The sequence below is a fragment of the Podarcis melisellensis genome (assembly GCF_964234715.1).
Source record: "Podarcis melisellensis genome assembly, chromosome: 6".
NCBI lineage: Eukaryota > Metazoa > Chordata > Lepidosauria > Squamata > Lacertidae > Podarcis > Podarcis melisellensis.
Window position 1 is genome coordinate 48,623,533 of NC_138538.1, and position 27,361 is coordinate 48,650,893.

The 27,361-nt window shown below is 45.1% G+C and overlaps 2 protein-coding genes and 1 long non-coding RNA gene across 7 annotated transcripts in view; 1 reads left to right on the plus strand and 2 right to left on the minus strand.

Annotated features, from left to right (window-relative positions):
* Positions 1–227: 227 nt before the first annotated feature.
* LOC309371338 lies at positions 228–549 on the minus strand. The gene is made up of 2 exons (XR_014169062.1): positions 462–549; positions 228–352 (listed from the first exon to the last, which is right to left on the minus strand). It is a non-coding gene; the product is annotated as an uncharacterized lncRNA (long non-coding RNA).
* Positions 550–2,231: 1,682 nt separating this feature from the next.
* MED8 (mediator complex subunit 8) lies at positions 2,232–27,164 on the minus strand. The gene is made up of 7 exons (XM_081916210.1): positions 27,025–27,164; positions 22,396–22,514; positions 12,259–12,403; positions 10,853–10,993; positions 9,452–9,533; positions 9,051–9,299; positions 2,232–2,686 (listed from the first exon to the last, which is right to left on the minus strand). Exons 1-7 carry the CDS (start codon positions 27,028–27,030, stop codon positions 2,622–2,624), a joined length of 807 nt encoding a protein of 268 aa, XP_081772336.1. The 5' UTR covers positions 27,031–27,164; the 3' UTR covers positions 2,232–2,621.
* The window catches only part of SZT2 (SZT2 subunit of KICSTOR complex), an 83,246-nt gene continuing 82,973 nt past the window's right edge, over positions 27,089–27,361 (plus strand). For all 5 annotated transcript variants that reach the window (XM_081916173.1, XM_081916177.1, XM_081916175.1 and 2 more), the window contains exon 1: positions 27,089–27,192. In XM_081916173.1, the coding sequence (XP_081772299.1) occupies positions 27,163–27,192 (30 nt within the window). In that variant the 5' untranslated portion in view covers positions 27,089–27,162. The remainder of the gene's footprint in view (positions 27,193–27,361) is intronic.

Sequence of the window (27,361 nt, forward strand, 5' to 3'; positions counted from 1 at the left end):
GCTCTGGCTCCCCAGAAGCAGCTTAGTCATGCTGGCCACATGACCCGGAAGCTGTAGGCCGGCTCCCTCAGCCAATAAAACGAGATGAGCACCGCAACCCCAGAGTCGGCCACGACTGGACCTAATGTTCAGGGGTCCCATTACCTTTTATGTATATTATGCACCGGCCCATAGGGCGCACTTATTTTTTGGGGGGGGGGGGAATAAAGAAAAAATATTATTTCCCCCCCCCCCAAGCCCCAAAGAGCAAAGAAGCCATGACAGCGAGCGGGATGTATCCCGCTAGCTGTCTTGGCTTTGTTTTTAACCTCGGGGCTGGGGGTCCGGGAGCGAAGGCGAGGTTGCGCTCAACCTCGCCATCGCTCCCGGAGCTTGCCGGGCTGGGGGTGGGAGGAGCCCCAGCTTCCCCCGACCCCAGCCCCCAGAACGGGTCTGGGAGCGATGGCGAGGTTACGTTCAACCTTGCCATCGTTCCCGGAGCTTGCTGCTATCCGAAGCCCGGGGAGTGTAGCGCTGTAGCCCGCTGTGCACCCCGGGCTTAGGGCAGCTATCTGCAAGCCTGCGGCGCCCGGTGGGAACTCCCGCCAGGCTCTGCAGGCTTGCTGATAGCTGCCCTAAGCCCAGGGTGCACAGTGCCGCACTCCCCGGGCTTCGGGCTGCAGGCAGCTATCCGCAAGCCTTCGGAGCCCGCGGGAGTTCCCGCCGGGCTCTGCAGGCTTGCGGATAGCTTCCTGAAGCCTGGAGAGCTAGAGGGGTCGGTGTGCACGACCCCTCTCGCTTTCCAGGCTTCAGCGAAAGCCTGCATTCGCCCAATTGGACGCACACACATTTCCCCTTCATTTTCGGAGGGGGAAAAGTGCATCCTATAGGGCGAAAAATACGGTACCTTTTTCCTTTTGTGTCATGTTGTCAGATTGTAAGCCTGAGGGCAATATATATATATATATATACTACGAAAGCATATATATATATATATATATGCTTTCGTAGATTTTCACGGGTACAGGAATGCAGGTTTTGGTGTCCTCGGGTGTCTTCCCGTGTAAAAGTTGGGGTGTCTAGGCGACGTTTCGACGAGGTCTCACTCGTCATCTTCAGGCTGGTGCTTTCGGCTTCTTGTTACTGGAGCAGAGCAGGATCTCAGTGTTTGAGTTCCTATAAATACTGTTGAGGGGGTGTGGTGTATAGCCTCCAATGTTCTGGGCAGAGAGGAAGTTCCCAGGCTAGTGTGCCTTTTCTTCTTTTGTTCCTTAATTACTTGAGGGATATCTTGAGTGATTTCTTGAGTGATATCCTGAGTACCACTTAGGTGGGTCATTAGGTGTGGATTAGTTGCTAAAGTCTTTGTGTCTTGACCTCTTGAACTTTGTGAAGAGTTTTTCTGAGAAGATGGCTGTACTGCACTTAGTTGTGCTCTGGCTTGGCTTCGTGTATAGGGGCGAGCTGTGGTTTTGTGGCCTGTGTCAGCCAGATCTGTGTAGGGATTGCAGGGGGGTGCAGCATCCGGAGGACCAGACCCAAACCCAGACCCTCTCCACAGATAAATTACAGACACCATCCAGTAGCCAAACCATGGTGGCACCTCCGGATGCTGCACCCCCCTGCAATCCCTACACAGATCTGGCTGACACAGGCCACAAAACCACAGCTCGCCCCTATACACGAAGCCAAGCCAGAGCACAACTAAGTGCAGTACAGCCATCTTCTCAGAAAAACTCTTCACAAAGTTCAAGAGGTCAAGACACAAAGACTTTAGCAACTAATCCACACCTAATGACCCACCTAAGTGGTACTCAGGATATCACTCAAGAAATCACTCAAGATATCCCTCAAGTAATTAAGGAACAAAAGAAGAAAAGGCACACTAGCCTGGGAACTTCCTCTCTGCCCAGAACATTGGAGGCTATACACCACACCCCCTCAACAGTATTTATAGGAACTCAAACACTGAGATCCTGCTCTGCTCCAGTAACAAGAAGCCGAAAGCACCAGCCTGAAGATGACGAGTGAGACCTCGTCGAAACGTCGCCTAGACACCCCAACTTTTACACGGGAAGACACCCGAGGACACCAAAACCTGCATATATATATATATATATATATATATATATATATATATATATATATATCTATATCTATCTATCTATCTCTGTAAACTGGTCTAGGAGCACTTTCAGCTCAAGAGCAAGAGGTAATCGTTTAAATAAATATGTAAATGAATACACAAAGCAGAACATCTGATTTTTATTAAACAAAAAACCATAAAGAGTACATCTTGCATGTCTACTCCTCCTCCACCATCCAATTCTAATCACAAAAGCACAATCCAAGACAATCAGGCTTCATATTTATATGTGTAGAAAAGAGTCAAGATCTGCTCCTCATCCAGGTCTGGCTCATCAACAGATGTGTTCTTCCCAAAGGAATGCCTATGCCATTCTGTATGAACACACTGAACACTTCTGAGTCCCAAGTGATAAATGCAGCCATGTAAATAAATTATCGCAATGAGAAGGTAATTATCTCAGGAGACAGAACTTTAGTCAGTAATCTTGCTGTTGAGAGTGAGCTGAAGTCTGAAAGGATGTCCAGAAGCAGCAACAAGCCAGAATATTTCCTACTCACCTTTGGTAGGGATGCATTGAAGCTGATTTGATATTGGTTTTTATGCCGCTGGGCATTTTACCTGGAGAGAGGAAAGCAGCTGGGCTTAGCAATGTGTTAGAACAGTCTACATTTTAGGAGTGATGAACATATAAGTGGGAACATTCTCCCCACTTCTTCCCTGGGGTTCATGTCAGAATCTTCTCTGCACACACTTTCTAAGTGAGGTATAGCCTCTCTCACTGTTTAATTTCATCTACTTCTGCATTCCCTTCCCATATTCACTCTGTGAAAATCTTGTTTTGATCGATAAAAACATAAGAAGAGCCTTGCTGGATCAGACCAAAGGCTGATCTAGTCCAGCATCCTGTTTCCCAAAGTGGCCAAACATCTACTTCTTGAGAAGCCCAAAGGAGAAAATAAGCTCAACAGTCTTCTCCTGCTGCTGTTCCCTAGCAACTGGAATGCAGTGGGAACTGGTATAGTAACCAATGGTAGTCTTGCACAATGCAAAATTCCTCTGCAACAGCATGCTCCATTTAAGAGCTCAATTCTTTGAAAATAATCATATGTATATAGGTTATCATAACTGCCCCTTCATCCCCACCCCCAGAGTGTGTGTAATGTAATCCTTCTGGACATCCTCATTAAAAAGCTGGCTGACACGAACCTTTCTCCTACCATCTGTGACTGGATTAAATACTTTTTGATAGATCGGACACAAACAGTGAGGATTGGACATGTAACATCTAATTCCTTAAAAATCAGCACGGGCACACTACAGGGATGTGTGCTAAGTCCCTACCTGTATTCATTGTATACATACAATTGTATATCATCTGACCCGTCTACTGCAGTTATTAAGTTTGCAGATGACACCACCATAATGGGTTTAATAACAGCTGGAGACAAATCAGCGTATAGAGGGGAGGTCCAAGAAATATCTACATGGTGCCTAGGGAACAACTTGCACCTTAATATCAGTAAAACAAAGGAGATGGTGTTGGACTTTCAGAGGAAGAGAGGAGAACTAGCCCCACTGTACATCGGGGGAGGGCTGTGTGGAGAGAGTATCTTCCTTTAAATTCCTAGGAATTTATCTCAGTGAAGACCTTACTTGGAAAATAAATACAACCCAGGTGGTTAAGAAAGCCCAACAGAGATTCCATCTCCTCAGAGTAATGTGAAAGAACGATGTCAATCAACATTTGATGATCTTCTACCGGTCAACAATAGAAAGTGTCCTTTCACACTGCATCACGGTGTGGTACGTTGGTTTGACATCAACTGATAGGAAGTGTCTACAGAGGGTGGTGAATACAGCACAAGATATTATGGGCTGTCCCAGTTGTATTACGGGGTGGTTTGCCTCTGTTGGTTAAAGGAATGGATGTTGCTAAAAAATACAGATTTGTTGGATTTAGAAGGTTATGATAATAGATTTGGTTGGCATGCATATTTGTGCTATAACAAAACAAAAATCCACAAAAGGTTTGGTAATCATATATTTCGAAGATCTTTATATGAAGTACAGTGGTACCTCGCAAGACGAATGCCTCGTAAGATGAAAAACTCGCAAGACAAAATAGTTTTTCATTTTTTGAGTTGCTTCGCAAGACAAATTTCCCTATGGGCTTGCTTCGCAAGACGAAAACGTCTTGCAAGTTTGTTTCCTTTTTCTTAAAACCGTTAATACCCAGGGTGCATTGCTTGAAGAGGTGCAGTTGTGACTTGACTTTGAGGAGCAACTCATAGCACGTGGTGTGGTAGCCTTTTTTGAGGTTTTTGAAGACTTTGGTGATTTTTGAAGCTTTTCCAAAACTTCTTTTGCAGCCATTTGGTAAGTTAAACTTTTAAAACTTTTTTGGGGGGTTTTGGATTTTGGGTTGGGGTTTTTGGAATTCAAGGACTTGGTGTTGGGGAGGGGTTTGCAAGAATCTGGAAGCTTCTGTGTTTTTTTCTGCATTTTTATGATTTTTTGTGACCATTGGGGCACTCTGCTGTTGTTAAAAAAAAATTCTGGGTTTGGATTTCTGTGTGGTGGGTGGCTGGGGGAATAGTTTGGGAGGGGTTTGCAAGAATCTGGAAGCTTGTGTGTTTTTTTCTGCATTTTTATGATTTTTTTGTGACCATTGGGGCACTCTGCTGTTGTTAAAAAAAAGATTTATGGGTTAGGATTTCTGTGTGGTGGGTGTGTTTTCTAGGAGCTTGTGTGTTTTCTAGGAGGTTTGGTGCTTTTGAATTTTTTGGATGTGAAGCACTGATTTTTTTGGGGGGGGGTTGCGAAGGTAGGAGCTGTGCTGCCATGGGGCCCAAGAAGACTGCTGCTGCAGAGGCCGGCGAGAGGAAGAAGGAGAAGGTTACGCTGGAAATGAAGGAGATCATCCGGAAGCATGACTGTGGAATGCGTGTGACAGACCTCGCCAGGGAGTACGGGAGGAATCCATTGACCATTGGGACCATCCTGAAGATGAGGGAGAAGATCCTTGCGACTGATGCAGCCAAGGGAGTCACCAGGATCGTGAAGAACCGCCCAGCTGTTCTGGAGGAGGTGGAGATGTTGCTGCTCATCTGGTTAGAAGAGAAGCAGCGTGCAGGGGCCACAGTGACTGAGCCCATCATTTGTGAGAAGGCCAAGGCCTTGCACGCAGACCTCGTCCGGCAACAGCCAGGAACCTCAGGTGAGCCAGAAGTCTTCAAGGCAAGCAGAGGCTAGTTTGACCGGTTCAAGACGAGATCTGGAATCCACAGCGTGGTCAGGCATGGAGAGGCTGCCAGTTCTGATGTTCCTGCGGCTGAAGACTTTGCAGCGGAGTTCCTGGAGGTTGTGAAGATGGAGGGCTACGTTCCACAGCAGGTCTTCAACTGTGACGAGACCGGGCTGTTTTGGAAGAGGATGTCCAAAAGGACTTTCATCACTCAGGAGGAGGCCAAGTTGCCTGGCCACAAGCCTATGAAGGACCGTCTGACCCTGCTCTTCTGTGTGAATGCAAGCGGCGACCTGAAGATCAAGCCACGGCTGGCGTACCACTCGGAGAACCCATGGGCCTTCAAGAAACACAAGGTCGACAAGGAGCAGCTGAGTGTCATGTGGCGATCCAACAGTAAGGCTTGGGTCACACGTGTGCTGTTTGTGGACTGGGTCAATCTTGCTTTTGGCCCTGCTGTCAAACAGTACCTGCTGGACAACGACCTGCCGCTGAAGGCCTTGCTTCTGATGGACAATGCTCCTGCTCATCCTAAAGGCCTTGAGGAGGACTTGTTGGAGGAGTTCAGCTTCATCAACATCATGTTCCTGCCGCCTAACACCACGCCACTGCTCCAGCCGATGGATCAGCAGCTCATCGCCAATTTCAAAAAACTCTACACCAAGGAGCTTTTCAGGCGATGCTTCGAGGTGACTGATTGCACCAACATCACCCTGCGGGAATTCTGGAAGGACCACTTCGACATCATCACCTGCTTGAAGATGATTACCACGGCCTGGGACGGGATCAACCAGAGAAATTTGAATTGCGCTTGGCACAGCCTGTGGCCGGACTGTGTGGTACCAAGTGACTCTGATGCACCAGAGTCAACAGTGGTGCAGGACATTGTTTCCTTGGGGAGGACCATGGGCCTGGAGGTCACAGAGGAGGACGTCAGCGAGCTGGTGGAGGAGCACGACCACGAGCTGACCACCCAGGAGCTGGTCGAACTGCAGGCAGAGGCTGTGCAGGAGCAGGCCTCGCTGGAAGAGGAGGAAGCAACTGAGGAACGGCTGTCCTCCAAAGAACTGAGGGACATTTGCCTGAAGTGGAAAGATGTGCAGGCTTTTGCACAGCGGCACCACCCTGTCAAGGACCTGACACGTGACCTTGCAAACACTTTTGATACGAGGGTCATGTCGTCTTTCAGGGAGGTGCTGAAAAGGCGGATGAAGCAGCAGACCATGGACAGGTTCTTCAGCAAGAAGCAAAGAGTGGAAGAGGAACCTTCTTCGAGTTGTCCCCCAGAGTCTTAGAAAATGTATGTACAGTACTGTACACTTTGGTGATTTTTAAATGCTTTTCTGTCATGTTTAGAAACTTAAATTATTGTTCCTTCAATTTTTGAATTGCTCTTTACAGTATGTGTGACTTTAAAGAGCACTTAATAAACTCTTTTTGTACCAAATTTGGCTTTGTTTGCATTTTTTTTGACCATAGGAACGCATTAATTGATTTTCAATGCATTCCTATGGGAATCCGTGCTTCGCAAGACGAAAAATTCGCAAGACGAAAAAACTCGCGGTACCACTGTATGGGATAGGTATAAAAATTTATCAGAACGTAAAACACCGTGGTGGTTATCTCCATTGGAAGCAATGAGTGTGAAAACAATAAATATGAGTAAAAACTGGGTTACCTATTTTAAAGAAAAAGGATTTGATGATAAAAGAAATCAAAATTTGAAATAGAAATATTAAACAATGAATGTAAAATAATATCTAAAATGTATAAAATACTGTTGGGATGGCATTTGAAAGATGATACATTGGGCAAAAGACTTTGGATATAATATACAGCTTGAAGAATGGGAAAGGTTGTGGAATGAAAGGATAGAATTTACAGCCTGGAATGCTTTGAAAGAGAATATGATGAAAATGATGTATAGATGGTAAATTACACCAGGGAAATTAGCTAAAATGTACAAGACAAATAATAAATGTTGGAAATGTAAAGAGAAAGAAGGAACATTTTATCATATGTGGTGGGAATGTAAAAAAGTAAAGAACTTCTGGGAAATGATTTTTTTAAAAACCAGAAGCATTTTTACTTGGTATTATAGGTCAGGACATTAATAGGCAAGATGTTAAATTGTTTTTATATGCAACAACTGTGGCAAGAGTATTGTTAGCCCAGAAATGGAAACAAGAAGAAATTCTGACGAAAGAAGAATGGCAGACGAAAATAATGGACTATGCAGAATTGGGCAAAATGAAAGAAAGGATTCAAAGCAACAGGAGGCCCCATTAGCTAAAGTGGTGCTTCAGGTTAAGAACAGTTTCAGGTTAAGAATGGGGGGCCGCTAGGGAGAGGGACCTCTAGGGGCGCCTTGGAAGATGGCTGACAATATCATCTCTCCAGCTCACACGAGGTAATTAAGAGGCTGATATGGGAGTAAATCAGCCTCCCAAAATTCTTCCCGGGGAAGGGAAGATGCAGCGGTTGCCCATAAATCACCCCCAAGTTCGAAAGAAGGAGGGGGTGAGGGCACTGGACGGAAAGCCCTCGAGTGAGCTCTGGATCTCCCGGACGCTGCTTCTGAGAGCAACGCTAGTGCATTACTTAAAATCTTTGATATAAAAGTAATTGCACATGCTTCGAGCGAAGAAAAGGGTTTATCAGCTGCTAATTAAGCCTGCCACTGAGAAGTTAAGAGAGATGGAATGGACTGCACAGAAGATAACATCAAAGAATAACAGCTATGTCGGTATGTTGAAATGGAACGGAAGGGGGGGAAGCTTCTTCTTTTTATTATATTACTAACAACCCCTCCTCTAGAAGAACCATCACACGACTGACAGCAAGTGAGATTAGAAAATAAACTGTGTGGAAATAAAAATAATAACTAAAGGTTATTACTAAGCTTTGTTTTTCGGAAGATCTGGAAAGAAAAATGAAAGGCTCTCCTGTGACGCAGTTCTTAATCGGGATCTGCCATTATGAGATAGACTATGTTGCGAGATTAACAGTCAAAGGGGGAGGCGAGCCACTGCTTTGATATTTGGATTGTAAGTTTGATTTCTCCCCTGGAAGGACTGATTAATGGTGCAACTGGTCTGGGAAAATTAATGAGCAGACGCTTAGAATTTATTTCATCGGATCTGACAAAAATGGCGCCTGCCGCCCGAGCAGGACTTTTGGATCAGCGTGTGATGATTTACTGCAAATAAAAGACTTACCAGCTTTAAAAAGAAAAGAAAGGGAGAGCCTTACAAAGTTCACACAGAAACATAATGATGCTTGCTTCAACTCGCTTGTGGAAACAACTCAGAGGTGATTAAAAAGAAAAACGATAACAACCAGAAGATCGGAAGATGGGACTTGTGAACACCAAAAGCAGCAGAAATATGAGATGACTGGACCCTTACTGAACTTGAAGCATGGGAACCCCCAACAAAAATTTAAAATCTGGCAAAATATTTGGACTTAATGATATGTATTGGTATAATTTGGAGTAATTAATGTGATATGATTGGATTGTTAAATGGAAAATATAATAAAAATTATTTTTAAAAAAAGAACGGACCTCTGGAATGAATTAAGTACTTAACCTGTGGTACCACTGTATATGCATTTAAATTCCCCCAGGCACCGAGTCCTCTTGTCTCAGGATAGCTCCCCATTCGCTACACCCGTACATTCCACTTCCTCTCCTTTTGCATTTGAGACACTCCAATATGACTGAATGCTTTTATTTACCTGGCTGTCCTGCTTGTGTCATCTGCACTCCTCCAAGCATGGACTGTGGCTGGCTTGATGCTCCAGACATTTGTACCTGCTGCATAGCAGAAGCACCTGCTATGATGGGGTTGGCACCTGGCTGACCGGACTGTACAGGCCCTGATACACCGGGTGGGCGTCTGTTTGACAGACCCTTTCCAAAGGCCACAGCTGCAACAAGTGCATTGGTATCAGCAGGGTTGAATGTCTGCTTGTTCTGCCGTAAACCTGCACAACGAAGGAAAATTTATAGAGCACAGTCTTAATACCATTATGCTAATCTTGGCTGCTGTTATTCTACTATTTCTGTTTCTAGGGCTACTGGACTGTGAACCCCCTCTAACACCTCTGCTGTCCCTCCTGCTTCTCCAGTGCCATACCTCCACTCTCAGACTCTCGGTCTTCTTTGTTGATTTTCTCCAATAAGTTCGAGCACATTTTGTTTAAGCTTTGGATCTGTTTCTGTAATGATAAGATTTGCACAGTAAAACATGTCAAGGAATTTGTGTTGCCTTAAAAAAAAAATTACAACCTTTAATAGACTGCTCAATAAAAAAGCTATTTGAGTATTTTACATAAAATGGTATAAAAGATTTATTAAAAATATTAATAAAACCAACTTTTAAAGGTGCACTTAATAAAATTATAAAAAATATAGATAAAATCCGCAGAATTTTGACTTTCAACAAAACCTCCCGTTATATTCTGGTGGAGAAGCTGGTAAAATGTGGCCTAGATGATGTTATTGCTAGGTGGATTTGTAGCTGGTTGATTGACCAAACCCAAAGAGTGCTCACTAATTGTTCTTCATTTTCCGGGGGGGACGGGACGGGGACTGACCAGTGAGGTGCTGCAGGATTCTGTCCTGAGCCCAGTGTTGCCAACATCTTTATAAGTGACTTGGATGAAGGAATTGAGGGTCTGCTAATCAAATTTGCAGAAGACATCAAACTGGGAAGGGTAGCTAATACTTCCGAAGACAGAATCAGGATTTAAGAAGACCTTAATGGATTGGAGAACTGAGCCCAAACAACTCCTACTGTTACTGCTGCTGCTGCTATTCCTATACCATCCTTCCTCCAAGAATCACAGGGCCATTTACAATAGAAAACTAACAAAATGAATTTCAGTAGGGACAAATGTAAGGCTCTGCACTTAGGCAGGAATAATCAGACACACAAATATAGGATGGGGGACAAGAGACTTGACAGCAGCACATGTGAAAAGGATCTAGCGGTCTTAGTAGACTACAAGCTCAACATGAGTTAACAGCTTGATGCAGTAGCAAAAAACAAAACAAATAAACCCCCCAACCAATGCAATTCTAGGCTGCACCAACAAAAGTATAGTGTTCAGATAAAGGGAAGTAATAACATCACTCTGTTCTGCCCTGCTGAGATCCCCACCTGAAATACTGCATCCAATAGGTTCAAGTTACAAGAAAGGAGATTCTGACAAAAAATTAGGAAGAACTTTCTGATAGAGCTGTTAAGCCATGGAAAAGACTACCTCAGAAAGTGGTGGTCTCTCCTTCATTATAACAGAGGTTGGATTGCCATCCGTCACAGCTTCTTTAAGCTGTGAGTCCTGCACTGTAGGGGGTTCCAGTAAGTGAACTTTTGGGGTCACTTGCAACTCTGATGCAGAATATTAAATGTGAGAACATGGTGGTAGAGAGAGATGCAAAAGACCACAGGATTCCTACATATAAATATTCAGCAAGAGATATTTAACAACAAAAACCTAGGAGTTGAGTATACTTAAGCAGCTGAAACCCTTACCAGTGCCGCATCGGTACCAATGCGAGCCGCGTCTGTGCTCAGCTGCTTCTCTTGCTCCTCTACTTCAGGATCAGGCTTGGTTCTCAGGTGATCAGGCACAACCTCATGGCTGAACACTGGCACTCGGCCTTCTGTCTGCCGCTGGAACATCCAGACCATCAGTGATCAAAGTCATACTTTGCCGCAAAGCTACAGAATACCAAGTTGGCCCTACAGACCTGATGTAGGTTACAAAGACCCAGTTGTTCCTGGGAATTTAGGCCCAGGATACCTGCCAGCAGGATTCTAGCAATTAAATTGCCAATGCATAAAAAGTTTAAGCAATGAAGGTGAGCAGAAACAGTTACTTCTCTGTGTTGGCATCTTTACCCTCAGCTAGCAGCTGAGTACCTTTGTAGCTCCTTCTGGCTATCTACGAAGGAAGAGTCTAAAATTGGGACTGTATCACCAGCCAACAGGAGCCAGAACAGACTGCCACGTCTAAAATATAAAGGGTATAATTTTATCGCTCTGTGGATTTGAACTGTAAGCTGCTTTGGTGGCAATATTTTCTGAAAAGCAGGGCAAAAATAAAATGAATGTGTAATCTGTGAGAAACTTCAAACTCTGTTCTTCATGTTTATCTGAAGACACGTGCTGCGTAACACTAGTTTGTGGAGAACTGATTGAGCAACATTGTTTAAGACATGACCTAGGAATGTCAAACTCAAGCCTCTGGAATCCAGGGGTTGTAATCAATGTAGAGCTAAGGATAATCTTCTGTCACCACAAGTGTTTCTCCTTGCGTAACAGAAGGTCCTCCCTTTTTCCTCCCACCCTCACCGGTTCTGCGGGCAGCATGGGTGAGGAGAAGAGCAAATGTCCCATTGTGGCAATTTAGTTGCCCCATAAGCTAAGATGTGACATACTTCCTTTCTAGACTGCAGAGGCATGACACCCTCGTGTTTGGTGTACAGTATACCCAAAGTCCTAGCTAAAAGATTCTTCCAGTAGCAAGGTATGAGGCTGTGGCAGAAATCAGCAAAGGGAGGAGATAGAGGCCAACATAGAATAGAGCATGAAGGAACTGAGGGTCAATTTGTTACATCCTTGCTTTCCTAAAGATCCTCTTTTCTCACTGGTTTCTGGCTTAGTCAACATTTGCAGCAAAGTGAAGTGATGTAATGAAGTGTACAACTTCAGCCTACAGGTAGGAGATGCCATTTTTAAAACTCCCCCAAATAAAAAACTGGAACATGAGCAATCTAGTCCAATCCATTACGTGCTCTGCCATTTATAATACTTAAGTATTGAAGGTGCTACTATTCTCATTTAACCAACCTGTCACTCAACTTTTTCACCAGCACTGGAGCCAAGAAATGACTTGTAGCTATAAAATAGATTGTAATAATCAGCCAAATCCTTACCATGATCTCCTCATCACGATCTGGAGACAGCACTAGTGGAATTATGACCTGATTGCGCAGCAGTGGAGTCTTCTCATGTTTTAGCACTTTATTCAGGGTATTCAGCTGACCTGAGAGTAGAGCGAAGCTGTCTAACACTGAGGGCCTGAGGCAGAGATGGGAAAATGAAAAGGACATGAGGCACACATATACAGCATCCCTACCTCTGGCTGTGGGAAGTTCAAATCTTCACTGTTGAATTATTTTATTACATTTATATCCCGCCTTTTTTCCAAGGAGCTCAAAGTGGCATTCATGGTTCCCACCCCCTGCCCCATTTTGTCTTCACAATAAATCTGCAAGGTAGTTTAGTGAGCTTCATGGCTGATTTGGAACTAGAACCCCAGTCTCCCAGGTCTTAGTCCAACACTCTTACCACTATGTCATACTGGCTGTACAGTGGTACCTCGGGTTACAGACGCTTCAGGTTACAGATTCCGCTAACCCAGAAATAGTACCTCGGGTTAAGAACTGTGCTTCACAATGAGAACAAAAATCGCACGGCGGCAGCGGGAGGCCCCATTAGCTAAAGTTGTACCTCAGGTTTAGAATGGTTTCAGGTTAAGAACGGACCTCAAGAACAAATTAAGTTCTTAACCCGAGGTACCACTGTATTGTAGTCATGATGCCATAACAAGAAAGGCAAGTAGCTCCAGCAGCATTATCACAACCCCCTGCTAATTTTAACAGATAACACAACACACTGTGCCAAGAGTGGAATATCTAGATTCCACCCCCCCTCCTTGGAATATCTCTGAGATTTGTGGGTATCTGTCTAGAGCAGGTATGGCCAAACTTGGCCCTCCAGCTGTTTTGGGACTACAACTCCCATCATCCCTAGCTAACAGGACCAGTGGTCAGGGATGATGGGAACTGTAGTCCCAAAACAGCTGGAGGGCCAAGTTTGGCCATGCCTGGTCTAGAGGGATTCTGCCCCATGACAAGATGGGAGACTTGAAATGCCTTCTTGTTTGGACTTCCACTTGAGGCGCCATGGAAGATGACTGAAAATTCCATCGCTCCGGCTCTCATGCGGTAATTAGAGGCTGAGATAGGAGTAATCAGCCTCCCAAAATCTTCCCAGGGGTACAGGAAGACAGAGTCTCATCCGCGGATGCCCAACAAACTAGCCCCAAATTCGGAAGGAAGGAGGGGCTGGGGGCACTGGATGGAAAGCCCCCAAGAGAGTCTAGCTCTCCTGGATGCTGTCTCTATGAGCAAATCAAGTTCCATTTCTTAAGATGAAAAATGGATTTAAATTTTGGACATGCTTCGAGTGAGGAGGGAGGAATTACTCTGCTAATTAACCAGCCACTGAGGTGCCAAAAAAGACTGAGTGGAAGAAGGACTAACATTTAAGTTGGTATGTTGGAATGGAACAAAGAGGGGAGCCTCTCTTATTACTGTATTTTGCTTTATTATATTATTTGGCAAAAAAACCCCCAGAAGAACCATTTACATTAACTGTAACAAGCGAGATTGGAAAGTTTTGTATTTGTTTATATAATATGGCTCTAAAAATATAAACTGTGTGGAAATAATAATACTATATAATTAAGGCTTTCGATCTTTGACTTGCTTGGAAGAGGATAAAAGATTCTCCAGTGTGTGGACTTCAGGCAAAAGCAGAATCTCATTAGCCGCTGGAGAGACGTTAAAAAAACTTGGACGGTTTCCTGGTATCTGTGGGAGTTGTGTTGCACTTGAAATCCGCCATGATTGGAAGTCAAGACCGGGCTGCAGAATTACAAATAGTCAAAGGGGGAGGTGAACCTTTAATATGTCATTATACTTCTGTTTCCAGTTTGATTTGGTAAATCTCCCCTGGAAAGCCTAATGTTTGATGCAGCCGGTCTGGGAAAAGCAGACGCTTAGATTTGATTTTATTGGAACTGAGTGAAGATGGTGGCTGCCAGCAGCGAAAAGACTTTTGGGTTGATTTGGCAGAAACACCAGCGTGCGAGGAGATGATGCAAACTTATAGAGGGGAATCATAGACATAAAATCCACACAGAAACACATCATTGTTTGTTTTAACTCGCTTGTGGGAACAATTCAGAGGCTGTGAAAGAATGAAGGTCAACAACAGAAAGAATTAGAGGAACCATCGGAAATGACTATGAAAAGCAGTAGAAGTATGAGATGTTCAGAACCCTCCGAACTTGAAGCATGGGAAGTCCTATTAAAAATATATAATTTGGCAGAATATTCAGACTATTTAATATGTATATGTATAATTTGGAATATTTAATGTGACTTGATTGGATTGTTAAAGTGGAAAACTTAATTAAAATGAATTTTAAAAAACGAGAAAAAATGCATTCTTGTTCCAGGATATTAGCCAAATCCTAATGAATTCTGAACAAAATACCATATTTTTCGCTCCATGAGACGCACCTGGCCATAAGACGCACCTAGCTTTTAGAGGAGGAAAACAAGAAAAAAAATATTCTGAACGAAACAGCAGATGTATGATTTTTGTGGTTCATGCTGTGGCCACAGACATGTGATTTGACGGTGAGTTTGGGGTAGCCCAATGCATAAATCCTGAGGATCCATGTGAATCCGTGCTTTGTAACCACGTTTTTGCGCCATTGCGGCCTCATCAACAGTGGGTGCATGGTTTTTTTGGTGCAGGCCGTAGCCTTGGACGTGCTATGTGATCTGATGGTGAATTTGGGGTGACCCAATGGAAAAATCCTGAGGATCCATGGGCTTTTACCTCCCCCCTCCCAGGCAGCCTCCTTTACCAGCAGCCTTATCTCCCTCCCGATCGATTGCCGATCAGTGGCTTTGTTTCAACACCCACTTCCCTTTCTCACACAAAAAAGCATGATCTGCTTTTCGCCCCTGGGCAATTTGGCTCCAGGGACCACGCATTTCCTCCATAAGACGCACAGACATTTCCCCGTACTTTTTAGAAAGAAAAAAGTCGTCTTATGGAGCGAAAAATACGGTAATTGCTCTCATTCTACATTTATGGAAAATATCACATCAAACAGAACTATAGGGATTTCACACAGTCTTCAACAGGGTGCCACAAGCAAAGCTGGATGAAAGAAAATTGCTTCATACCTGTTTTAACAGTCTGGATATACACATAATTACTCAGAAACAAGCACTATTGGGTTCAATTAGATTTCTCCCAGGTAAGCATGCAGAGGGTTACCACATTTGACAAGGGATGCTCCAACAAACTGGCAAAGCTAACAGAGATGCTGCAATAACTGTCAGATCATAATCCGATTGTAATGGAATTAATGAGAACAGATGAATCAGTTTACATGGAGAAGGAATGAACGATTACTAGATGATCAGAAGATTATGCAAAGGGCACAAGAGACTTTACCAAGAGTATTTTGAATTGAATTTGAATAAAGAGACAGAGTAGATATGGTATGGAATGCAAGCAAAGTGGTAATGAGAGGTTTCTTTATACAACAAAATAGCCTTCAGAAAAGAGTAAGAGAAAAGAAGGAGGATATATTAAAGCATATAATTGAAAATGAAAAGCAACGAATCAAGAAACCAAGAAGTACACAAATAAAACAAAATATTAAGATGCTGCAAACCCAATTTTCAATATTAATTAATCAAGAAGTCGAATGGAAAATAAAAATGCTAAGGCAGAGGAATTCTGAATTTGCCAATAAACCTGGAAAATTATTAGTTTGGCAACTGAAAAGGAAACCAGGACAAAATACTATTAATAAGCTAAAAATAGAAGATAAAATAATAGAAAACCTGAAAGAAATCAGGAAAAATCTCCTAAGATTTTATAAAGAATTATATAAAGCTGGAAAAGAAAATATAGAAAAAAATAGAAAACTATTTGAAACAGAACAAATTACCGAAGATTCTGAAAAATAAAAAAGACCAATTGAATACAAAAATAACAATAATGGAAGTAAAATCAGCAATAAAACAATTAAAAATAGGTAAAGCACCAGGACTGGATGGACTCAATGCGAAACACAACAAAAAACTGTGTGAACAACTGATGTCACCCTTAAAGGATGTCATGAATAATATTTTGTTCAGGGTGGGGAACTTCAAAGACTGGCAAAAAGTATTATCAAAATTTATCTGGCAGGGGAAACAACCAAGAATTAAATACAAAATCCTAACAGATACAAAAGAAAGAGGTGGTTTCTCCCTGCCAGACTTGAGAATATATTGTTAAGTGTCCTGTCTATGTTGGTTGAGGAATTGGATTTTGTTAGACAGATCTTTTAGATTTGGAGGGCTATGACAACAGATATGGATGACACGCATATTTATGGTATGACAAAGTAAAAGTGCATAAAGGATTTCTGAACCACACAATAAGAAAATCAATTTATGAGGTGTGGAATAGATATAAAAATTTATTGGAACGTAAAACCACTTGGTGGCTCTCTCCAATAGAAGGAATAATGGTAAAAAAAGTTAAATATGAAAGGAGAGTGGGCCACGCATAGAGATTTATTGACAGAGATAGCAAGTCAGTTAAAATTAAAAAAACATTTGAAGAAATAAAAGAGTTATTGATGGATTGGTTGCAATATCATCAGGTAAATGATGTGTTTAAGGAGGGTAAAATGAAAAACGGTTTCAGTACACTAAGATCTAGGCTGGAGATAAACTTATTGGGTGATAAGAGGAAAATATTATCGAAAATGTATAAACTATTATTGAAATCGCATACTAAAGATGAAGAGGTTAAAGGGGTGATGATACAATGGGCTAAAGATTTCGGATATAATACTCAGTTAGAATCTTGGGAAAGGTTGAGGAAGGAAGGTGTTAACTTTACTGCATGCAGTGCACTTAAAGAAAATGTTATGAAAATGATGTATAGATGGTATTTACCATCACGGGGGCCTGGTAGGGACCCCAAGATCTCCTGCAATGCTTTTGCAAAGTTTTTTGCAGATAAAGTCGCTTAGATTCGGAAGGAGGTAGACTCCACTGTGGGAGCAGAGCCGGGGCGGGAGAGTGCTAGAGTCCTGTATAGTCATGTTAAAGGTAAAGGGACCACTGACCGTTAGGTCCAGTCGTGGCCGACTCTGGGGTTGCGGCGCTCATCTCGCTTTATTGGCCGAGGGAGCCGGTGTACAGCTTCCGGGTCATGTGGCCAGCATGACTAAGCCGCTTCTGGCGAACCAGAGCAGCGCATGGAAACACCGTTTACCTTCCCACCAGAGTGGTACCTATTTTTCTACTTGCACTTTGATGTGCTTTTGAACTGCTAGGTTGGCAGGAGATAGTCATGTTACATGGGATCAATTCCAATCTGTTACCTCCAAGGAAGTGGACAGGCTGCTCGGACGAGAGAAACTGACCACCTGTCTCCTTGATCCTTGCCCATCCTGGCTAATAAAAGCGAGCTGGGAAGGGCTGGGCGATGGGCTCTGTGGGGTGATGAAAGCTTCCCTCTATCTCCAGTGGGCTAGGGACAGCCCCGTGGTTTTCTTCGGAGCTGAGGGCGATGAAACAATCGCTGAGACGGCTAGAGCGTCGGTGGCAGAAAACTCACTCCGAATCTGACCGGACACAGGTTAGAGCTCAACGTCGAGCCTACCAAGTGGCGATAGCGATGGCGAAGAAGACTTTCTTCACCGCCTCTATTGCATCTGCAGAAAATAGTAGCAGGAGACTCTTTCAGGTGGTCCGCAATTTAACGGAACCACCTTTACCACCGGGGCCTTGTAAAGACCCCAAGATCTCCTGCAACGATTTTGCAAAGTTTTTTGCAGATAAAATCACTCATATTCGGAAGGAGCTAGACAGTACCGTGGGAGCAGGGCTGGGGCGGGAGAGTGCTAGAGCCCTGTCTGGTCAAGTAGCATGGAATCAGTTTCAATCCGTTACCCCCGAGGATGTGGACAGGCTGCTTGGACGCGTGAAACCAACCACCTGTCTCCTTGATCCTTGCCCATCCTGGCTAATAAAAGCAAGCCGGGAAGGGCTGGGCGATGGGCTCTGCGGGGTGGTGAATGCTTCCCTCTGTGAGGGAACATTCCCAGATCCGCTGAAAGAGGCGGTGATTAAACTGCTTCTTAAAAAACCATCTTTAGACCCGGCCAGTATGGCCAACTATCGCCCAGTCTCAAATCTTCCATTCTTGGGCAAGGTGATTGAGCGTGTGGTTGCTGAACAACTCCAGGCACGCCTGGAGGATGCGGACCATTTGGATCCCTTCCAATCGGGGTTCAGGCCTCATCATGGGACTGAAACTGCCTTGGTCGCACTGGTTGATGATCTCCGGCGAGCTAGGGACAAAGGTGAGAGTTGTTTCCTAGTTCTGCTGGATCTCTCAGCGGCCTTTGATTCAATCGACCATAACATCCTTCTGGACCGTCTAGAGGGGCTGGGAGCTGGGGACACTGTTATACAGTGGTTTCGCTCCTTCCTCCTGGGCCGTGTTCAGAAAGTGGTGGTGGGGGATGAGTGTTCAGACCCTTGGGCCCTCACTTGTGGGGTACCTCAGGGTTCCGTCCTCTCCCCCATGCTTTTTAACATCTATATGAAGCCGCTGGGAGAGATCATCAGGGGGTTTGGACTGGGTGTCCATCAATATGCAGATGATACCCAGCTCTACCTCTCTTTCAAATCAGAACCAGTGAAGGCGGTGAAGGTCCTGTATGAGTGCCTGGAGGCGGTTGGAGGATGGATGGCGGCTAATGGATTGAAGCTGAATCCTGACAAGACAGAAGTACTGTTTTTGGGGGACAGGGGGCGGGCTGGTGTGGAGGACTCCCTGGTCCTGAATAGGGTAACTGTGCCCCTGAAGGACCAGGTGCGTAGCCTGGGAGTCATTTTGGACTCACAGCTGTCCATGGAGGCGCAGGTCAATTCTGTATCCAGGGCAGCTGTCTACCAACTCCACCTGGTACGCAGGCTGAGACCCTACCTGCCCGTGGACTGTCTCGCCAGAGTGGTGCAGGCTCTAGTTATCTCCCGCTTGGACTACTGCAATGCGCTCTACGTGGGGCTACCTTTGAAGGTGACTCGGAAACTACAGCTAATCCAGCATGCGGCAGCTAGACTGGTGACTGGGGGCGGCCGCTGAGACCACATAACACCGGTCTTGAAAGACCTACATTGGCTCCCAGTACGTTTCCGAGCACAATTCAAAGTGTTGGTGTTGACCTTTAAAGCCCTAAACGGCCTCGGCCCAGTATACCTGAAGGAGCGTCTCCACCCCCATTGTTCTGCCCGGACGCTGAGGTCCAGTGCCGAGGGCCTTCTGACGGTTCCCTCATTGCGAGAAGCAAAGCTACAGGGAACCAGGCAGAGGGCCTTTTCGGTAGTGGCGCCCGCCCTGTGGAACGCCCTCCCATCAGATGTCAAAACGATAAACAACTACTTGACATTCAGAAGACATCTTAAGGCAGCCCTGTTCAGGGAAGTTTTTAATGTATGATATTTTAGTGTTTTCTGGTTTCTATGGAAGCCGCCCAGAGTGGCTGGGGAAACCCAGCCAGATGGGCGGGGTACAAATAATAAATTATTATTATTATTATTATTATTATTATTATTATTATTATTATTATTATTATAGTTCTGCTGGATCTCTCAGTGGCCTTTGACACCATTGACCATAATATCCTTCTGGACTGTCTGGAGGGGCTGGGAGCTGGAAGCACTGTTATACAGTGGTTCCGCTCCTTCCTCCTGGGCCTTGTCTAAAAAGTGGTGGTGGGGATGAGTGTTCAGACCCCTGGGCTCTCACTTGTGGGGTGCCTCAGGGTTCTGTCTTCTCCCCCATGTTTTTCAACATCTATATGCAGCCGCTGGGAGAGATCATCAGGGGGTTTGGGTTCGGTGTTCATCAGTATGTGGATAATACCCAGCTCTACCTCTCTTTTAAATCAGAACCAGTGAAGGCAGTGAATGTCCTGTGTGAGTACCTGGAGGCGGTTGAAGGATGGATGGCGGTTAACAGATTGAGGTTGAATCCTGATAAGACAGAAGTACTGTTTTTGGGGGACAGGGGGCAGGCGGGTGGGGGGACTCCCTCATCCTGAATGGGGTAACTGTGCCTCTGAAGGACCAGGTGCGCAGCCTGGGAGTCATTTTGGACTCACAGCTTTGGACTCACAGCTTAATTCTGTGTCCAGGACGGCTGTCTACCAGCTTCATCTGGTAAGCAGGCTGAGACCCTACCTACCCGCGGACTGTCTTGCCAGAGTGGTGCATGCTCTAGTTATCTCCCTCTTGGACTACTGCAATGCTCTCTACATGGGGCTACCTTTGAAGGTGTGATGGCCTAGGACTCAGGCTCGGAACCGGAGGAGTCTCAGTCCGCACCAGATCCTCTGCCTCAGGCGGCATCTGAACCAAGTCTGGGGCCTGATTCTGAAGAGCCTCAGTCTGCATAGGTTCCCTTGCAACAAGCACCAGCTGAACCGAGTCAGGGACCTGAGCCTGCCCTGGCTCCAGATGCGGGGATTACCTCTTGCTCTCTGCTGGGCAATCACGTGCAGCTGCTCCACTACCAGTTGGGTCAGGAGAGGCTGAGGCGGCCTCTGGGCCTAGTAACCCACCGACATCTCCCGAGCTGCAGAGACTCAGGTCTGAGAGAAGGAGGGACCTGAGTACTCGCAGCAGGAGTGATCGCCTTCGGGCGAAACAGGGAGGAGAGTCACTGGGGGATCAGGACCGGCTGTTACCCCGTCAGAGATAAAAGGCTGCCAGAACCTGCCCCAGGACCCCAGCCATGTTGGACTGACTCCTCATGGAATCCCTTGGATTCGGGACCGGACCTGGACCGCGTAGCTTGGGTTAACCCCCGAGCCCAGCACAGAAGGTGACTCGGAAACTGCAATTAATCCAGCTAGACTGGTGACTGGGAGAGGCCGCCAGGACCACATAACACCAGTCCTGAGAGATTTGCATTGGCTCCCAGTACATTTCCGAGCACAATTCAAAGTTTTGGTGCTGACCTTTAAAGCCCTAAACGGCCTTGGTCCTGTATACCTGAAGGAGCATCTCCACCTCCATTGTTCTGCCTGGATACGGAGATCCAGCGCTGAGGGCCTTCTGGCGGTTCCCTCATTGTGAGAAGTGAGGTTACAGGGAACCAGACAGAGGGCCTTTTTGGTAGTGGCGCCCACCCTGTGCAACGCCCTCCCATCAGATGTCAAGAAAATAAGCAGCTATCCTATTTTTAAAAGACATCTGAAGGCAGCCCTGCTTAGGGAAGTTTTAAATATTTAATGCTGTATTGTTTTTAACACTCGATTGGGAGCCACCCAGAGTGGCTGGGGAAACTCAGCCAGATGGGCGGGGTATTATTATTAATAATAATAATAATTTAACACCATCAAAACTTAAATGTATAGGACAAGAACTAATGAGTGTTGGAAATGCAAAGAAAAGGAAGGTATCTTTTACAATATGTGGTGGACTTGTAAAGAGGTAAAGGCTTTCTAGGAAATGATATATGAGTCAAAGAAAATGTTTAAAAATACTTTTGTTAAAAAACCAGAAGCCTTTTTATTGGGTATAGTGGGTGAAGATATACCAATAGAAGATAAAAGGCTGTTTATGTATGCAAAAACAGCGGCAATAATTATTTTAGCCCCAAAATGGAAACAACAAGAAGTACCAACGAAAGAAGAGTAGCAGATGAAAATGATAGACTTTGCGGAACTGGCGAAGCTGACGGGGAAAATCCAAAACCAGCATGATCAAGTATTCCAAAAGGATTGGAGTAAATTTATACGATACGTGAAAGATTATGCGATACGTGAAGCAATCAATGTCACTAGTAGGGCTATATGAAGATTTGTAATGAGAAATTTTACCCCTTTTATATTTATTTAAATTTTGAGATATTTTGTAATGAGCGTACTGTAATTAGAACTGAAAAACGTATAAAATGCTATGATATAAAGGTTAATTTTGAAAGCCATGAGGTGAGAGGGAAGGAACTCGATAGGGTCTAGAGAGCCAGAGAGGTAAAGTAGATAATAATGTAATTATATGTGTGTGTGTGTGTGTGTGTGTGTGTGTGTGTTTTTTCCAATATCAAAAAAGAAATAGATGCTGCAATGACAGCTCTCACCAATAATCAAGAGTAGCCACACAACTTTCTTCCCAGCCTCTTACCAGGTAAGTCGGTCATATTCATTTTCCAGCTTGTAAATGAAACCGACTAAGGAATTCTTCAGGTCAGCCACTTGACTGATGAGAGCCTCAAGAGATAGTTCAAGCTGCTTCTCCTCTCTCTGGAAAGGAAAGAGTAATAACCAATTTTCTAATTAATGAGTGTTCAGTTTACAGGCCCACTTTTGGCTTTCATATACAGTGGTAGCTCAGGTTACATACACTTCAGGTTACAGACTCCGCTAACCCAGAAATAGTACCTCGGGTTAAGAACTTTGCTTCAGGATGAGAACAGAAATCATGCACTGGCGGCGCGGCAGCAGCCGGAGGCCCCATTAGCTAAAGTGGTGCTTCAGGTTAAGAACAGTTTCAGGTTAAGAACGGACCTCTGGAACAAATTAAGTACTTAATGTGAGGTACCACTGTAGTGAATATAGTAATTATTATAATTATTTTTAGTATAGAAAGATTATTGTCTCTGACAAAGCATTTGACAAATGTGTGGCAAGAGTAAAGAGTGTTAAAAGAAAACTTGCTAGACTGAAGTTGTGCCACATAGCAATGATGATATTCTGATTCAGCTGAGTCCAGAGGTTTAAGACATGGTGCCTGGTGCATGACCTTCCTTGTATTTCACTTGTGTTTGCTCCTTCTTTTTGGGTGCCTCTGTTTTAACCCTATGGGCTTAAAGATATGTGCACAAACATAATAGACTTGCACGGGGTAGGAGCTGATGAATTTCTGGATCTCTGCCACGATGTTGTATTCACTCTTAAGAGAAGCAACTCTTAAATATTGGCCACAGATATTTCCCCAACATTTCCTCTTTTCAGGGTTCCCTTTGGGTGCTGTTCAAACACTGCCTTTGCATTGTTCCTTGCTGGTGGATGAAAACACTGGGTATCCCTCTTGCTACATCATACTTGGTGCAAGTATGTCAATAGCATTCCCAAAAAGCTTGTTTGCACTGATAAAATATCTTTGAAAGATTATCTGGGGAGGTAATCTTGCACTGATTACTTTTATTTGTAACCTATGTTGCTCTGGTATATGATCATTAATAGCTGTATCAGATGGTTGAAAGGAGGACAGTTTAACAAATTAAAGTTTGTAGGGTAGGTCAGGTTCTGACCGTTCCTGATTTATAGGGTTGTTCCCCACCTTTCCTAGTGTAGGGTTGTGCCCTTGATCCAAATTAAAATAAAATCGTTGATATAAAAGTAATTGCACATGCTTCAAGTGAAGAAAAGGGTTTATCAGCTGCCACTGAGAAGTTAAGAGTGATGGAATGGACTGCACAGAAGATAACATCAAAGAATCACAGCTATGTCGGTATGTTGAAACGGAACGGAAAGGAGGGGGAAAGCTTCTTCTTTTTATTACAATATTACCTAGCAACCCCTCCCCTAGAAGAACCGTCACATGACTAATAGCAAGTGAGATTAGAAAATAAACTGTGTGGAAAACATTTGGATCCATTAAGTGGCGGGGGCGGACTATCCGAATCGGTCCTACATCCCTGCAGAGGGGAAGGGTTGCAGAGAAGTCCAGTTGCACCAGGAAGTGATCTGACCATGGCACTTCTTTTGTTTCACTTTTACTTAGTGTCAGATCACCAACATCCATAGAGGTGAACACCAGGTCCAAGGCATGTTCGCGGCTATGGCTTGGGCCAGACTTATTCAGGGACAGCCCCATGGGGGCCATGCTTTCCACGAAGTCCCGAGCGGCCCCTTGTAAGGTCGTGTCGGCATGGAAGTTAAAATCCCCTAGGACAACCAAACTAGGTGTCTCCAGGAGAACATCCGCCACGACCTGAAGCAGCTCGGGCAGGGAATCCTTGGTGCAGAGGGGAGGTCGGTACACCAATAGGAATCCTGTACTGTTCCTATTGCCCAACTTCCAGAACATGCACTCAGAAAATTGGGTTTTGCCAATAGGACGCCTGGTGCAGACTAATGACTTCCTAAAAATCACTGCAACCCCCCCTCCCCGCCCACAAGGCCTGGGTTGCTGTGTATAAGAGAAACCTAGTGGACAAGTAGCGGCAAGGACAGGCCCATTTGCTTCATCCAACCAAGTCTCTGTTACACATGCCAGGTCAAGTCCTCCATCCATGATCAAGTCATGGATGGCTGTGGTCTTATGAATGATTGGCCTGGCATTGCACAGCAGCACCTTCAGGTCATGTGGGTATCCCTTGCTGATTCTAGTATCTGTCCGGTCAGGACCAGACCCGGAGGCAGGGATAGTCCTCAAACAACAACTAAACCTGCCTCCTCGGTAATGACATGGTCTGGTCTTAGCGTAACTCCTCCTCCTACCCGTGATCACTGAGATTGGTTGTCCTAGTGCACCCCCCCCCCGTGGAACCTGCCCCAGCCATTTTGTAAGAAGGTGACATGGGTGGTATTCAAATTTGCCTGTGACATGGCAAGTATTCAGGATTGAGGGAACCAAAGCAAGCTATGAAGTAATCATCATTTTACTGTTATGGTTTACAAAAAGACACCCTTTCTAGAATATCAGCTCAGAAGAATGGCTTATTAAAACCAGTAGATGAAACCAGATTTATTACCAGCTCAGAAGAATTATGATTACAAAAGACAGATGTGTACAATAAGCCCTCACAAGTCTTCTGAGCTAGTATTATAGTAATGTTGCCTTTTTGTAAACCATTAACAGTTAATTATGATCTTTAATCCAGACAAGGAACACTTTCCAATGTGAACTGAACATTATTAACTATGCAATTACATCCGTTTAGATATATAGAACTAAAACTGTTGTTCTGCAGTAGGGACAGCTCTTTGCGGTCCTTGGCGTTAGTTATGAACTGTATGATTTTTTAACTGCACATTTTTACCTGGAGCAGCCCACTAACATGCTTTTTATTCACATTTGCAGATGATTACTGAATGTAGCAGAGGGCGGCTAATTAGTTGGGTCCAGAGTGTGGTTAAAGGGGGTGGTCCCTGCCACATTGAACAAGGCAGTGGTGCAACTGCTTCTAAAGAACCCTTTGGATTAGAACAACCAGCATTGACCAGTTGCAAATACAGTACCTCTTTTTTTAAGAGAAGCTGGTGAAGCGGGCCATGGGGCAGCTGAAAGCATTCTTGGGAGGGCAGATTATTTAGATCCATTCCAACATGGATTCAGGCCTGGCCACAGAACTGAGTCGGCCTTGGTCACCTTGATCTCTGCAGAATGGGATGGGGGAGTGAAACTTTGCTCCTGCTTCTTGATCCTTATCTCCAGTGCTATTTAATATTTACATGAAGCCGTTGGAAGCCATCCCTATGAATTTCTGGGATAGTGCTATCAGTTTGCTGATGAACCTAGCGCTTATTCCTCATTTCCCACCAGCTGCGAGGAGCAGCAACAGTGTTGACATCATGTGATGTCTCTGAGCGTGAGGCAGGAAGTCTCAGCCAGTTCTCAGTGTAACTGGGTGGAGTTACAGATAGGCAGCCGTGTTGGTCTGCCATAGTCAAAACAAAACAAAATTCCTTCCAGTAGCACCTTAAAGACCAACTAAGTTAGTTCTTGGTATGAGCTTTCGTGTGCATGCACACTTCTTCAGATACCATGGGTGGAGTTACTGAGTGTTGTTTTCCTTTCGCTTCTGTATAGAAGCAGAGTCGAGTTGGAGACTCTGTGCTCTGCTGCTCAGAGAGCAGTCATGATTGTACAGTTTTAATAAAGTAGCTGTTAGACTACAGATAGTCTGTTAGCTAAAGACGAATCAGTTGTAAAAGACAGCAAGGCTCCAACACTTTTAAAAAACTTGCACAGAAGAGAATTTCAACTTTTCCCAATCTCTTCACTTTACCTCTTCTACTGTTAAGAATTCATCTATACATGTATGCTCTTGCTTTTGAAGGGAAGAACGTCTTCAGGAAAGGGTTGTATGCAACTTACTGAGATACCTTGCACACCTATTAAGCTATAAAAATGCAAGAACCCTATTCACCTTTGCAGCTGCTTTCCGCAAAGGAGGGGTGGGAAACCTCAGGCACCACGACCATGTGTAGCCTTCCAACCTACCCTTGGGCACACCCCCTCATCAACCCTGCCCCCATGCCCTCCTGGCCGCAACGAGTCAATGAACTCCCAATACTGCTTCTTGATTGCCTGGGTGGAGGACACACGAGGTACGTGTGCAGAAACTCCGACTTTCATCCGGCTAGCACGCAGCTTCTAGTACGCACAGTTAAGAATCACACCCATTTCCTCACCCGCCACAAGCACGCCCCCCACCCCGGGAGGCCTGCAAAAGGGAACCGGGCCCTTGGGCTGAAAAGGGATTGCTACGCCTGCCCAATCACTGCAGAAGAGCATTCTCACTATTATTATTGGGAAAAGAGCATTTGTAAACCCCCCCCCCCGATCTTCTGCCAAAAAGGCAATGCATTAAAACAAGCCAGTCCCTACCCGGAGGCTTACAAAATGGGGGGGGGGGGCAAGGGAAAGGGGGCAGGGAAGGAAGAGGAAAATAAGGTCCCTCGTAAACTAAGGGAGGGAGAGGTTCCTCAGCTACTGGGCTAGAACTAGCCATTTCCCTAGAAAGATGCGGTCCCAAAAGCCCCCCCACGCCGCCGACCCACCAACCCCGCCCGCTTATTTCACCTGCATAGTGACGGAGACCGGAGACCGCGATATAAAGAAAGCCTCCCGCGGACGGCGGCTTATTCGCGCGCGCGCTGCTTCCTCTTCCGGGTTGGTGCGTCACGAGGTCGGAGGTCACGGAGTTGGAAAGTGCTGGCCATGGCGGCCTCGGAGAGACCCGAAGCAGAGGTAGCGCGTCTGGCTTTCCTGTGCGCGCGGGGCTGGGGAGCGTGGGGGGGCCGGGCCGTGTGCAGCGGCACGCGCTCGCTCGCTCGCTTGCTTGAGAACGCTCGAGCTTCCCAGGCAAGGGCTGCGAAGGGGGCGAGAGGCTTTGCGGGGATGCAAAGGGAAGTCCCTG

What these genes read in the sequence shown, in the direction of transcription:
- MED8 (XM_081916210.1), bottom strand. An exon ending in ATCGTGATGAGGAGATCATG is followed by an intron (nt 10,994 to 12,258) that starts GTAAGGATTTGG and finishes TGGATGTTCCAG; the next exon opens with CGGCAGACAGAAGGCCGAGT. An exon ending in TTGGTACCGATGCGGCACTG is followed by an intron (nt 9,534 to 10,852) that starts GTAAGGGTTTCA and finishes TTATCATTACAG; the next exon opens with AAACAGATCCAAAGCTTAAA.